The sequence below is a fragment of the Uloborus diversus genome, chromosome 5 (assembly GCF_026930045.1).
Source record: "Uloborus diversus isolate 005 chromosome 5, Udiv.v.3.1, whole genome shotgun sequence".
In the NCBI taxonomy this organism is placed as follows: Eukaryota; Metazoa; Arthropoda; class Arachnida; order Araneae; family Uloboridae; genus Uloborus; species Uloborus diversus.
This window is the reverse complement of record NC_072735.1, coordinates 51,561,541-51,574,503: the sequence shown is the minus strand read 5'-3', so window position 1 is coordinate 51,574,503 and position 12,963 is coordinate 51,561,541. Positions and strand designations below refer to the sequence as shown.

Below are 12,963 nucleotides of genomic sequence, written 5' to 3'. Positions count from 1 at the left end.
TCAAATATTTTAATTACAAGTTAAGTGTTTTTTACTTTTATTTTATTGGAAAACATGCAAAAAAAAATTCATTGAAATATTTCAAATTAATGTCAGATGTGTACATTGACATTTTACTGCCAGTGAACTATTTTATTACCAATTGATTTGATGAAAGTTACTTCAAATCTGTTAATTTTATGCTAAAAAAGTACGAGGCCCAATTGTTCTCTCTTAGGTTAAATAAATTTAAGAATTTTTTAACCTTTTTTTATGCGTACATAAATAAATGGAGTAATTACTCAGACCAGAGTGTTCATTTTTCCGTAATCTTATTTAACATAGCTGATTATTCTGTTGTTCATTAAGTGTATTTTCCCATTTTTTAGTTTTATTGAAAGCTATTTATCACGAGTCTGAAGTCGAGATCTTGTTGGGAATTTTAATTTTTTATCTCAAGTATTTTCTTATTTTTGGTACTTATATATTTGTATGAAAATCGGAAAGGATTTTCATATGCGCAAATACTTAGAAGTAACTAGAACTTAGAAGTTTTTTGGTATAACACATTAGCCAAAGTTTTCCTAAATACGTAATATATTTTTATTCCTCAAACTTAAATCGCTTTCCAGGCCTCATTTGCTAAAGAAAACAGGCGTTGAAGTTGAAAGCAAAGAAAAAACAAACATTTAAGAAGTTAGCCTTAAGGCTCACGACATTTACTTTAACCGTGGTTAATGTTGTTTAAATGCTCAAACTAAGTGAAATCCGATAAACGGAAATCGATCGGATTTCTCTTACCTCTAGTGGAAGCAATCCGACCACCTTGTGCGATCATACAGAGAAATGGTCGATTTCTTAAAAAAATATATTTTAGAGAGCTAAATGCATTGAGTTGCATTAAAATATTTAAATTTCAGCAGTTTTTAGAAAGTGTCATTAAGCTATAAGCTTTGGAATTTTTAAAAGGAATTGCAAATTGGATTTTATGCGCAGTAGATATGCCTGGTGCAGCTACCAAAAGCTATCATATATTGATGAGTTTATTAAACACATGTCATTCTGTTAAAAATTTTGATTTTGCTATTGATATTTTGTATTGTTTTACGCACGTTTGTTTTGGAAAAGAGATTGCATGAAAAATTTGCGTCTGATTTTCTTAATGCAAAATGTATAAACAGAAAAGATATAATTGTAATACATTACACCCAAGCATACTAATGAACAAAATTATTTACTAGCTCATTTTGCTTAAAAATCTATTGCTTAAATTATCAGCTTTCAATTTTTGGTTTTACCATTGCATTCCAATTATGTTGGAGTGTTGCTTGTATAAAAAAGAATATCGTTAAACTAAAAAACAAAAATAATGATGAATAAATATTATATACCAAACGAATAAAAAAGGTGTGTTTTGCGTCAATGTTTCTGCGAACATATTTGAATACCTTTTTATGTAACTCGTATGTTTTTATTGTATATTATTGTCACTTTAATTTACAGCAGCTGCAGGTTTTTTAAAAGAGAAATATAGTTTGTTCAGATGACGCCTTGACAGTTTCCATTTACGTGATTTTTGAAAAAAAAAAAAAAAAAAAAAAATCAGCACTCCTTTTCAGCGATTTTCGTCAGAATTGAATTAGCACTGTTTTTGTGTAGATTCGTTTCCCCCCCAACATTTCTTCCGCTAGCATGTCCCTTCTCCTTGGTGGTGGTGTCTATGTGTTTCAGGGTCGAATTGATTCACACCCGACCCTCTCGATTTTTCACAACGCCCTTTAGGTGAAAAAAATATCCAGATCACAACATCCAGCATCCGTCACATAAATTTTGAAGCCTTGAATTCAAATTATGGATTTCGTAATTATGATTGCGATATGATTGATTTTTAGAAACAAGAAACCCAACGAGAAAGATACTATCGCAACTAGTGATTGCGAAAAAAATAATTTGAATTTAGACCTTAAAATTATTATTATTATTATTATTTTTTGAGTAGTCACGATTGATTATTGTGTGTTTTTTTTTTTTTTTTTAATCAGGCATGGAGGGGGGAAATTATGATTGAAAAAGGTTTCGCAAGTATTAAAAACCATTTGGTTTAAACCATTGGTTTACTTGCAAAGCTTTTGAAACCCGCTGTAGATGTCAAAACTATAAAAATTGGTTTGAAATTAAGTTTTTAAAATAACTTTGCATGTAATCGATAAAAGATAAAAAGGCAACTTTCACATGCCCAAACAGTCAGAAAACCGCAGAGACGTGTTTCGGGGCACGAAGGAAACCTCTTTTCAATGCATAGTGCACTGTTTCAATATTTGAAAAAGGAGTTCCACCCCGAAATACGTTCGGGGCAGTTTCCTATAAGTTCCTGCAGATAAACTTCGTGCTAAAATCTTTTATTATTCAGCATGAAAATGTTACCTTGATGCTTACAACTTCGAATTTCTTTTTCGCAGACGGTCAATCCCGCACCTCACACAAAGGAGACACTTTGAACATGAGTGTCCTGGGCAAGAAAGGCCACGGAGAGACTGCATACGAGGTTCCAAAAGACTCCTTATATTTCCCGTCTCCCTACGCCACAACCCGAGTGCCCGGGTACGTCGTGGAAGAAGGCAGCGAATGTGACAGCCTAAGGTCGAGTACCAGAACTCCTAGCGATCCTCAGGGAAGCCACACATACGATGTACCTTTTCCAGTTAGAAGGGTTAGTGCATGCAAAATACTCGTATGAAGAGGGGAATTAGCGAGTGGGAAATGATAACTTCTTACCCGCGTGGGTAATTCAAAATTATGCGAGTGGACAAATTCAGTTTGGTTAGAAGCAATTCATATTTTATTGCAGTTTTATCCCTTTGTGGCAACAAATACCTTTCAAAGCTTTTTCTTTTAGTGATGATGGTGTAACATGATCCTGCGTGGATACTTTTTCTCAGGAAATATGATGGAAAGTGATTTACAAAACAGTTCTCGAGCATTTTTAAAAAATGTTCAACTTGTTTTCATAAAAAGTGAATGGAAGGAAACTTCTTTCTTGCGCTCTATGAATTTCTGAAGAATTTTGAAATTAACTCGAAGCATCTTGTTAAACAAGTAAATACTAAACGACTAGGATACATCAAAAGATTGATTTACTTACTATCGTTTGTACACTAAGATTAAGTATTGTCTCTACTGTCATCATGTGTTCAATTTAAAATAAATTTGTTTAAATGCAGATATTAAAAGCAAGATTAGAGGCTGGAGAGTTTTGATGATTTAAAGCTTAGTTAATACGTATTGGACAAGACAACTTTGTTTTCAATGTTATTATTATTATTACTTTTAAAGATTTCAATTAAAAAATCCATCATTTGTTTTACATTTTTATTTTGTCATTCGTCAATCATCACTAGATAGATGGCACCCTATCAATTAAAATGTTGTTTGATTATGCTATAAAATAACATTTCTTCTGTATATAATGATGTGAATACGTATCTCACTTAAAAGAAAAATCTCTTCAAAAGTGAAGTAAAACAAAATAGCGAAATAAAAATAAATAACTTAATAAATTCAAGGATATTCTTTAAAATGTCATTTTAGAAATTTTAATTTCAGGTGTTAGTTGGATTAAATTAAGCAAAAATAGTTTAACAAAACCTTTTCCGCTTTTTAAGTAAGTAAAAAAATAAACTTTAATACGCATTAAAATTTAATCATATAAGATTTTATTTTTAACTAGCATTTTTTGGCAATGATGTAAACATAAAATTGCATTCACATTAATGTTAACCTAATACAAAGTACTCTTCATCATAAAATATATAATGAAAAGTAACATATTATGTTACGCAAATTAATGCTGAAACTTATAGCATTTTACTATATTTTGATAGTCTCAATCAATACATTAATCTAGGAGAAAATAAAGGAAAAAAAACTTTGACTACGTTGGATCTACATTAAAAAAATAAAGTACATCTAATATTCATACGCCTACGTGAACACATTCGCTTTTGAATTCATTAAAATAAAAATAATGGAAAGCTACTTAAACGAATCTTATGATCTTTTTAAAGTGGTCGTAAAAAGCAAAGCTCTTCACTTGGTTTTTTCAGCTACGCACACAAGTACAAAAAAGTCATTAAATAAAAATAAAGACTTGAAAGATCATGAAAAAATTTAAAAGAAATGTTTGCTTTAAATGTCATATATCAGCGTTATGACTTCCCTTGAAATTTATTTATTTATATATTTTTTTGCATTTTAATTTTTTTTTCTATTGAAATGCGGTCACATGTTTTGGAAATTACAAACGTATTTCCAATGTTAAGTTATTCTCTTATCATCATGTCGATTTTTTTTGGTAATAAATTTTAACTAGTAATACAAGTGGTTAGTATCGTATTTTATTATAGTAAATACAAAATTTTGCCTGGATGGTTACATTCTACAAAATATTCTCAACACGCATGCCTTGCTACAAAAATATATGAAAATGAAAAAAAAAAAAGATTCACTTTTCTAGAGTACAAAATTTTAAGTATTTCTTTTAAGAATTTTGAAGATTTTCGAAAATAAAGCAATTACTTATTTATATCCGAACAAGAGAGTGGTATTTTACTTTCTTCTTTTTTTTCTTCCAAGCAGGAATTCCAGGAACAGTATTCGCAAATCAAGCGGATACAACTTTCATCCATACCAACAACAACCAACGTCTATGAAGCTCCTCGTAAGTGCGTATAGAAGTTTTTCCTTCATTTAACCTTATTTTTCGCAATTCTCCCCTTTAGGATTTGGACAAACGCAGTAAATGAAGTCCTTTTTCATATTGTGTTGTTCAAAAAGTTTCAATAATGTTTTAAAAGAGGAAATTCTGCAATAGTATGAATCCTTCACAGAAAATAAATATTACAGATTAAATTTACTTTCACTCACTGGGAGAATATTTGATTTAAAAGAGAAATAAAAAGTTTTCTATTTGAGAGTTTGCTATTTTAAAAAATACCATATTTATTACATATTTGCTATCGATTTCATATTAAAATTTTATATTAATTGTTTGATTGTTACAATCGATTGGACAAAAAATGTGGATTATTATAACAACGTTAAAATATAATTATGTTTCAAATTAATTATGTTCCGCTATTGATGACAATTACTGTCTTCTTTGATCAAATTTTATGTACGACAGAGTATGTGTTATGATAATAGTCAAAACTTTTAACTGATTTTCTAGAAATTAGTTTCAAAAGTGCGTCTTACAGAACCTCATCTTATCTTACATCATATTGTCTTCACATTGTCTTCATATTGGTTTCTTTGAATGGAATCTAAGAATATAATGTAATCAAATAATTTCTACTTGTTTTATAGTTTTTAAGACTTAAATTTCTATAACTAGTAAATAAATTGAAATTACCGGGAATAAATGCATGTAGTCGAGGTTTTTGAAGCATTTGTAAAAATTTGGTCCAACCTTTTGATAGGAGGATGAGTGAAATTGACGAGATTCAGCCTTTTGGATTGGATTTGTATTTTGTTATCAACACAGCTTGATGACGTTCGCGGCGACGTTTTCGTAGTCTGTACCTGTTTCACATTTAAACTTTTTTGTGACACTCTCTATTAGCATTTTCTATTCCAAATATATCTTAACATAATTCATTTTAGATCAATATTAGATTTTTAGTTCAGGATGTATAATAATACCATTTATATTTTTATACAGTTCCTAATGCTTTGGGTTTGGGGTATAAAAATACCCTTAAAGTAACATCCGCAATTTTGTTTTTCAGAATTTGTGTAAACATTTGTTTCCATTAAAGCTTGTAAAACAAACCTCCCTTTACGGATATTATTTAGGTGATTGCAATATTTCCTGTTGGAGCAAATGTAACAATTTCTTTTTTGATAAGTGATTTTAAAAAAAATTAAAAAATAATTAAAAAAGTAATATTTGTATATTAATAGCTGCATTGAACGACGATACACAATCCACCAGAAAAAAAAAAGATGTCACGTACCGTATATTCAGAAATTAGGCTTTTCGGAAAATGTCCTATCAATTTTTAGAAAACAGCAGTTTTATCACTAACAATTTAAATTTAGATGTATTTTAATTTCTTTAAAATCATCTTTATCAAACGGAACTAGGCACGGTCTTTTCACGTTGACAACAGAATGTATCAATGAATTAAATTCTAAAAATTTCAAAAAAAGTTCAACACCTAGACAAAAAGTAATTCAAAAATTAATGTATTTATCAGTTTATCATAATTTAGCCTATTATGCTCCACAAAAGTTATTAAAACTGGCAGAAAGCGCAAACGATGTGATATTAAAAAAAAAAAGAAAAACTAAAGACTTAATCTATTACTTCTCTTCACAAAAACATCATGGCTACGAATCATAAGTTCAACTTTATTCACAACTCCAGAGCTCGAATACGCTACTTGCGGTGATTAATAATACTAAAGGAAAAGGTAAAGCATTCCATTCCACGTGTTTTCCTTGGGGTAAATTACAGGCTTTAGACAGTTTGTGGTGTTATAAAATTTCAGAAGAATAGAAAAGAAAGCTTCCCACAAACACGATGAAAAATTACTGTCATTCACTAAGCGTCAAAGCAAGTTATAAGTTACGGCGTGCATTTGTTTTACCTTTTTCATCCGCCATTAGCCAGTGGCTGCAGCGCCCCTATAGTTTATTGGAGTTGCGAATTTAATTTTAATTCTGTAACCGGAAACCGCAGACTATACTTCAAAAATTTCAAAAAAGTTTAAGCCTCGTTTTAGAACATAGAATTTTCTTAAAATGAAAACTGGGGGGGGGGGGGGGTTGTAATTATTCCTCGAACTTTGGATTGAATTATCATTGTGCAGCTATTTAAGGGCTTTAACGTAGTGCAAAAATCAAACAAAAATGACGTTTTTTCGGTGAGATAATCGCAAATTTACGTTTTTTTTTTTTTTTAATTGGAATAAAAATCTTGGATGCTTTTATTCTAAACAAAAGGTGCCCTATGTTGCATTCTGAACCCCTGACAACGTCCATTAAAATTTTCATGATAATCGTTTGAGTAATTAAGGCGTGAAATAACTACAAACAATTAAATATGTAAACAAAGTAACTTTCGCATTTACTATATAACGTTATAAATTAAATTGGAAGGGTAATAGATTCTACTTTTGTACTCGTATATATTATAATGTGTTCTATTTAAAAATTCCTAATCATAACGTTGGTTCGATATGTCTTTAACTTCTATGTAACTTAAATTTTACAATCGGTGGTGCTGTTAACGTTTACGAGTTGTTAAAAGTTGAACGAAATGTTTTAAATTCAATTGAAATAATTTATCAAAATATGTTTTTGAAAAGAAAACTGATAGAAGGTAAGCTAAAACAGGAAAGCATAATCTTAATATGCATTTGGGAAATTTTATTGATTAGTAATACGAAAATTTCAAGACTGAAGCCTTACATTAATGACATAAATTACTCTTTGTTGATTGTTCCAGGTAACTAACATATGTTTGAAATATAATTTCATTTAATGCAGAGTGTTGTGACAGAGAGAAACTTGTGTCTAGATGGATAGGTCGTCCAGCGTCAGAGCCTTGCACTTTTGAACTTAGTCAAGAATATCAGCGACGCATGCAAGAGGAGAGCCGCTGGTATCCGGCACGATATCGGACGACCCTCAGTACTTATCCTCAGGAACAACGGTTAGTTTATTACTAAGGTATCATTTTAATCCAAGTAGTCAACTCTCGATAACTCGAAGTCCCAAGGGACCGGCTACGCTCGAGTTGTTGTAGTCCTAGTTATGGTAAGTTTCGACAACAGCCTCAATAGTTTAGGAACAAGTAAAAACTTCGAAATAAAGGAATATTGAGTTATAAACTTCGAGTTCTCGAGATCTGACTGTACTTCTAAAACTAAAACAAATTACACAGCCATAGATTACCCATTGTGCTGCAACTAAACATGCATTTTTTTATTCTAACAGCGTTTCACACTGTTGATAAAACCATCTTTATTTGAAGTGATCTAGGGGAAGGAGAGAGGATGAATTAAACTTTGGCATTACGAAAAACGAAATGCGATATTTTGAGGAATAATGGTAATTAACGGTTTTGCTAAGGACAATTTCATCTATGGGACGAAATTAAAACCGATTATAGTTGAGAAAACGGTCAGGCTTTAATGCTTTTAGTGTCTGAACTGGCCAATTGAATAGTTTGTCGGGGAAAAAACTTGTTACAAACGTCGCGCCTGATTGATTTAAGACTTTTGTTATAGAGTGTAAGAAAGAAAATTGTTAATCTATAAACTTAAGATGCTAGGGAAATGTCTGTAGTATGCAGAATTATTGCAGAGGAATATGAAATCGAAAGCTGAAAACACGACACTCTTGTTTTACTGATTATTATTTTTGTCACGCGAATATGAGTGCTAAGAAGAGTGTGTTACTGCATAAGTGCTGCAAAAATGCCCACAATTATTTCTCTTTGTTGTTTGTAAGGTGAAAAATTAGTTAAAATTGCCAACAAATTTTAAGCAACGTTTTTCATAAGTATTTAACTTGCATGACTATTTAAAATAAATAATTTATTGTTTTAATCACTTTATGGATAGTATAAAAATGTAAAGTTAATCGAGTGAAGCAAAAATCTATTTCTGAATGCTTACTTTCATATTAAAAAAAATACTCTCTCTAATCGAACTGTTTTAACGAGAAATTCCCTTTTCTGTTAAAAATTTTAATGTCGAAATTCTTTTTAAGATTTCAGTAAAACTAAAGTGCCAACTCCAACATGGAGTGGCAGTTTTATGCAGTGGATAGGACCGCATACAAAATCGCACTAAAAAAACGTTCGAAACGTTCATATATATATATATATATATATATAATTTGTAATGTGGTGCATAGGGACCGCATAAAAAATCTCACGTAGAAAATAACACAAAATCTTACGAAATAACTAGGAATTGCTTCTTTAAACAAAACAAAAAACCGTGATGATAATTTTTCCGAATCGTATGACAAAGTTTTCTGTATAATGACATTTTTGAGAGGTCACAGTGACCTCACATCGGGTTTCCCCTGACTGTCGCAGTAAAGATACTACTTCGCACTCGTTTCATAAATGATTTCGACAATTGTGTCCCAATCTGATAGAAATTTTCATCTGCGGCGCAAAAAAAAAAAAAAAAAAAAAAAAATCGCCAAAAAAAAAAAAAAAAAAAAAAACAGGTTTGAGTGTTTAATGTTTATTGTCCATCCAATGTAACAACGAATCAACTAATGTTAAATGTTGTTTCCAGTCTGGAGTGTTCAGATGATGAAAATGATTTTGAATCCCTCCGAATGTTGCCTCAGGACGATGACGAAGAAGGCCCTGAAATTTCAGAGACTGAAGCAGACCGAGAGCTTAAAATTTTTCGTAAACCAAAAGGTAATGATACTTATACATTTTTTGTCGCTCATCAACATGAATTATTTTTAGAGTTAATTGTGATAGATAATCTATCACAAAAAGCATAGTGCCTGCGTCTCTCGCGTTGTCAAAAGGCATTGTGGAGCGGAGAGACTAAATTACCGGCAGATCTGAATAGAATATGCTTGTTGTGATAAATTATCTACCTAATTCATGGAATGTGATAAAGGGGGTCTCAGTGGCCGAGTGGACTAAGCGATGGTTTCACACTTGAGGCGATGAATTCGACTCCCACCCTCGCTCTGGATGTACTTTCTCCTCTTTGTGATGTAAATTCTTTCATGCGTTGTTTATATGTACTCTGTTTTGTAATAAAAATTTATCATCCGCAAGAGAGGCAAGACACTCAGATTGTAGTCATCATCAAAATAACCTGTTCAGTAATTACCAAAAAGAAAGGATAGAAAGAAATAATGTGATATCCTCTCCGCTCCACAGTACCACGTGACAACAGCAAAGACGCAAGGAATATGTTTATTGAGATAAATTCTCTATCACATTCAACTAGGTATCTACTTTGTTTCATAAATGTTTTGAATGGTGTTCATCAGTGTGACAACAGTTTTTAAAAGTTTGGAGTTTTTTGACTGCTTCTTCGGAAGATAGTTTTTTGCCAAATTTCATCGCTTTATACCTCCATCCTATTCTATGATTAATATTGAAAGTTCTACTTACATGTTCGCCTCTACTATATACAAGGAGGGCAATGTAGAGCAAAGTAATGCAGCATGGCAATGTAAAATGATGAAATATTTTCTCTTCTTTAACTATACCTATCTCGTAATGTTTGAAGATCGAAGCATATGATAATACAAGCAATTTTCAAAAATCGACACACATATATGCGCATTTTGTGTATGTCAAAATTATGTTTGTTATTATAAAATAATAACGTTCATCATGCTATTGACATTTCAATCATTAGTAGAGATTCTACTTATGTACAGTGCGGTATTTATTTATTTAACATTAAACTCTTTTTGCTTTAAATGCTTTGTAAAATTACACTAATCAACACCAAAAATGCATCCTGCTCAATACTATCTATTTCTGAAGTATATTGCCTCGCTAAACACGAAAATCATCATAAAAAGTTGAGATTAGCTCTAGTTTTCACGATAAAGAGTCAACTAGGATAGTGAGTTCTCACTAATGTTCTTTTTTCCTGGTAGATAGAAAACCCTCCATGAGACTGACTGTCTTCTAAACTTTGACCCCTGGTTGGGATAAAACTTCAAGAAATTTAAAACCTGGGAAGAGAAATGACCGAAATCAGAATCTAGTAGATACACCCATTTCTGCTTCCACTTTTGCTCATTCCGCTGGGGATAATGAAAGACTTCATGAAAGCTGCGAACAAAGAAGGTTTTCCAATACCTTACAGGGAAATTTACAAGATATATACAAGCTAAGGTTAAGGAGATAGTTTTTAACGGGGTCCTTCAAATACGCGCAATTGTAAAAATCATTGGTTTTGAAAAAAAAAAAAAAAAAATGTGAGGGTAGAAAAGAGAAAGACACCCAGGAAGCCTTTTAGGGTTTTATTACAAGTATTTCTAAGCAGCAGAGAAGACGAGAACTAAAAACAGTTGGTCAAACAATACATACGGAAGTTCTGTGACCATTAACGAATGATTTGTCTTTAAAACTCTAATTTGTTCAATTCTTACAGGATATTTTGCTTATTAACTAAAACTATGAACAGTGAGCAAGAAGAACCAAATGCCGCTGAACTATTGCACGAAATGGTCCTACTTTGATGTACAAAAAAATCGAAATTGAAGCATTTACAGCAATGAGCCAAAAACAACGACTGCTTTCCAAAAAAAAAAAAAAAAACATTGTTTAATATAACAGGACCTATTTGAAAACATTTATTGCACAAGATTTTGTTTTTCTTTTTAACATTACCTTTATATCGTGTGGCTGCTGAGCATCTTTCTCCAATCAGCTTTTATGTATCTTGAAAACAAGAGCTAATAAAAAAAAATTCAAAACCATATTCGTTTTTCTCGACCTAAAATTAGTAGAAATTGACGGTTTAAAACCAGGATGCAGACAAAAAGTTATTTTTGTTAACTAGTGTTATTAAAGTACATGCAGGGCATCACTTTGTATGCTTATTCAATCAATAACGATTTTAATTATTATTTAATTAATTTGTATTCCTTCATTTAAATACTCAATTATTTGTTTATCCATTTACTTATTTTCGTATTCATTCACTGCTTGATTCGCCCATTTATTTTTTCTTTCTATTTTTTTTATTTTTTCTAAGTATTAATTATTTTATTTGTTTCATTTTTCATTTATTCTTTCGTTATGATTAATTAATTTATTTTTTCTTTTATATACTAGTTCTTGTGATCAAAATATTTTTTGAAACAAATACTTAAATTACAAAAATATTTTATTTATCATTTTCCCCTCATAAAAAACAAATAGTGAGAAATTTCCACTTTTATTGTTATAGAGCAAAATTTCTCCAAAAAAATGTTTTAATGCTGTGGTGGGGGGGGGGGGTCAATAATTATTTTTCTAGGAGAGTTTCTGCATTTATCTAATTTGCAAAATGAATAAATAAGTAATTTGGCCGAACTAACTGCTTTCTATTTCATTTCCGTAAAATGCTAAGTGTCTATTTCATTTCCGTAAATGCTATAGCTCCATAAATCTAAATTTCTCCTAAATATGATTCTGAAATGAAAAAAAAATATATTGCCGTATGTATTGTAGGATAGAATGTTATCTAGTTCTATATTATTTTCACTGACACAATTTATGGTTATTCAACCTCTGAAACTTTTCCAATATAAAGTAAAAGTGTTTTGAGATCATGATTACAAATTTTGTTCTTTCTTTAATTTAGGAAATAGTTCTCTTTGTGTCGCTATGCCTCCTGAGTGTCAACAAGCTGCTCTAACAGCCCTTGCCGTCCACTGACTCGTCTGAATACAAAGACAATATTTATGAAAAAACTTTCTGCCACCTACGGAACTCTCCTCCTGAATGGAATGTACATATTGAACTGAATGCGATTTCGTAACCCAGAAATGTCTGCCTTGAATGTTTGTTGCGATTTTTAACAAAAAAGTGCATCTCCGTGCATGCATAAATTGTTTGTTTGGAACAAAGAATGTAGTAAAATTGTTTTCATACCATCTGCCTTTATTGTTTATTACTTCTCAACTGTGGCTAATATTGCGTAAAATTAAATTTGTATGCTACTATATATGTTTGTTAACTACAAAAAAAAGTGCAAACAAATATGATAATGATTTTGTATGACAAAGATTAGTCACTCCAGCCAACAAAAATCGACACGAAGATACATTTAAACTGCCGCAGGAGTAAAAACGTAAAAGTCACTTTAAACAAAATTAGTATAATTTTTTACATGTTAATTGCTTGCCATGCTTAACGGGAAATTCCATAAGTAACTTATTAACATTGTCGAAGCAAAAAAAAAAGCGCTTCGTCACATTGCACGC

The 12,963-nt window shown here is 31.0% G+C and overlaps 1 protein-coding gene across 3 annotated transcripts in view; it reads left to right on the top strand.

The window, feature by feature from the left end:
- The window catches only part of LOC129222164 (cell adhesion molecule Dscam2-like), a 141,254-nt gene extending 128,563 nt beyond the window's left edge, over positions 1 to 12,691 (top strand). Inside the window, exons 8-12 of one of the 3 annotated variants that reach the window (XM_054856622.1) lie at positions 2,439 to 2,619; positions 4,615 to 4,700; positions 7,531 to 7,696; positions 9,300 to 9,430; positions 12,342 to 12,691. In XM_054856622.1, the coding sequence (XP_054712597.1) occupies positions 2,439 to 2,619; positions 4,615 to 4,700; positions 7,531 to 7,696; positions 9,300 to 9,430; positions 12,342 to 12,415 (638 nt within the window). In that variant the 3' untranslated portion in view covers positions 12,416 to 12,691. Of the gene's footprint in view, positions 1 to 2,438; positions 2,690 to 4,614; positions 4,701 to 7,530; positions 7,697 to 9,299; positions 9,431 to 12,341 lie in introns of those variants that run through there. The other 2 variants (XM_054856621.1, XM_054856623.1) reach the window with 2 other exon arrangements.
- The last annotated feature ends 272 nt before the right edge of the window (positions 12,692 to 12,963 follow it).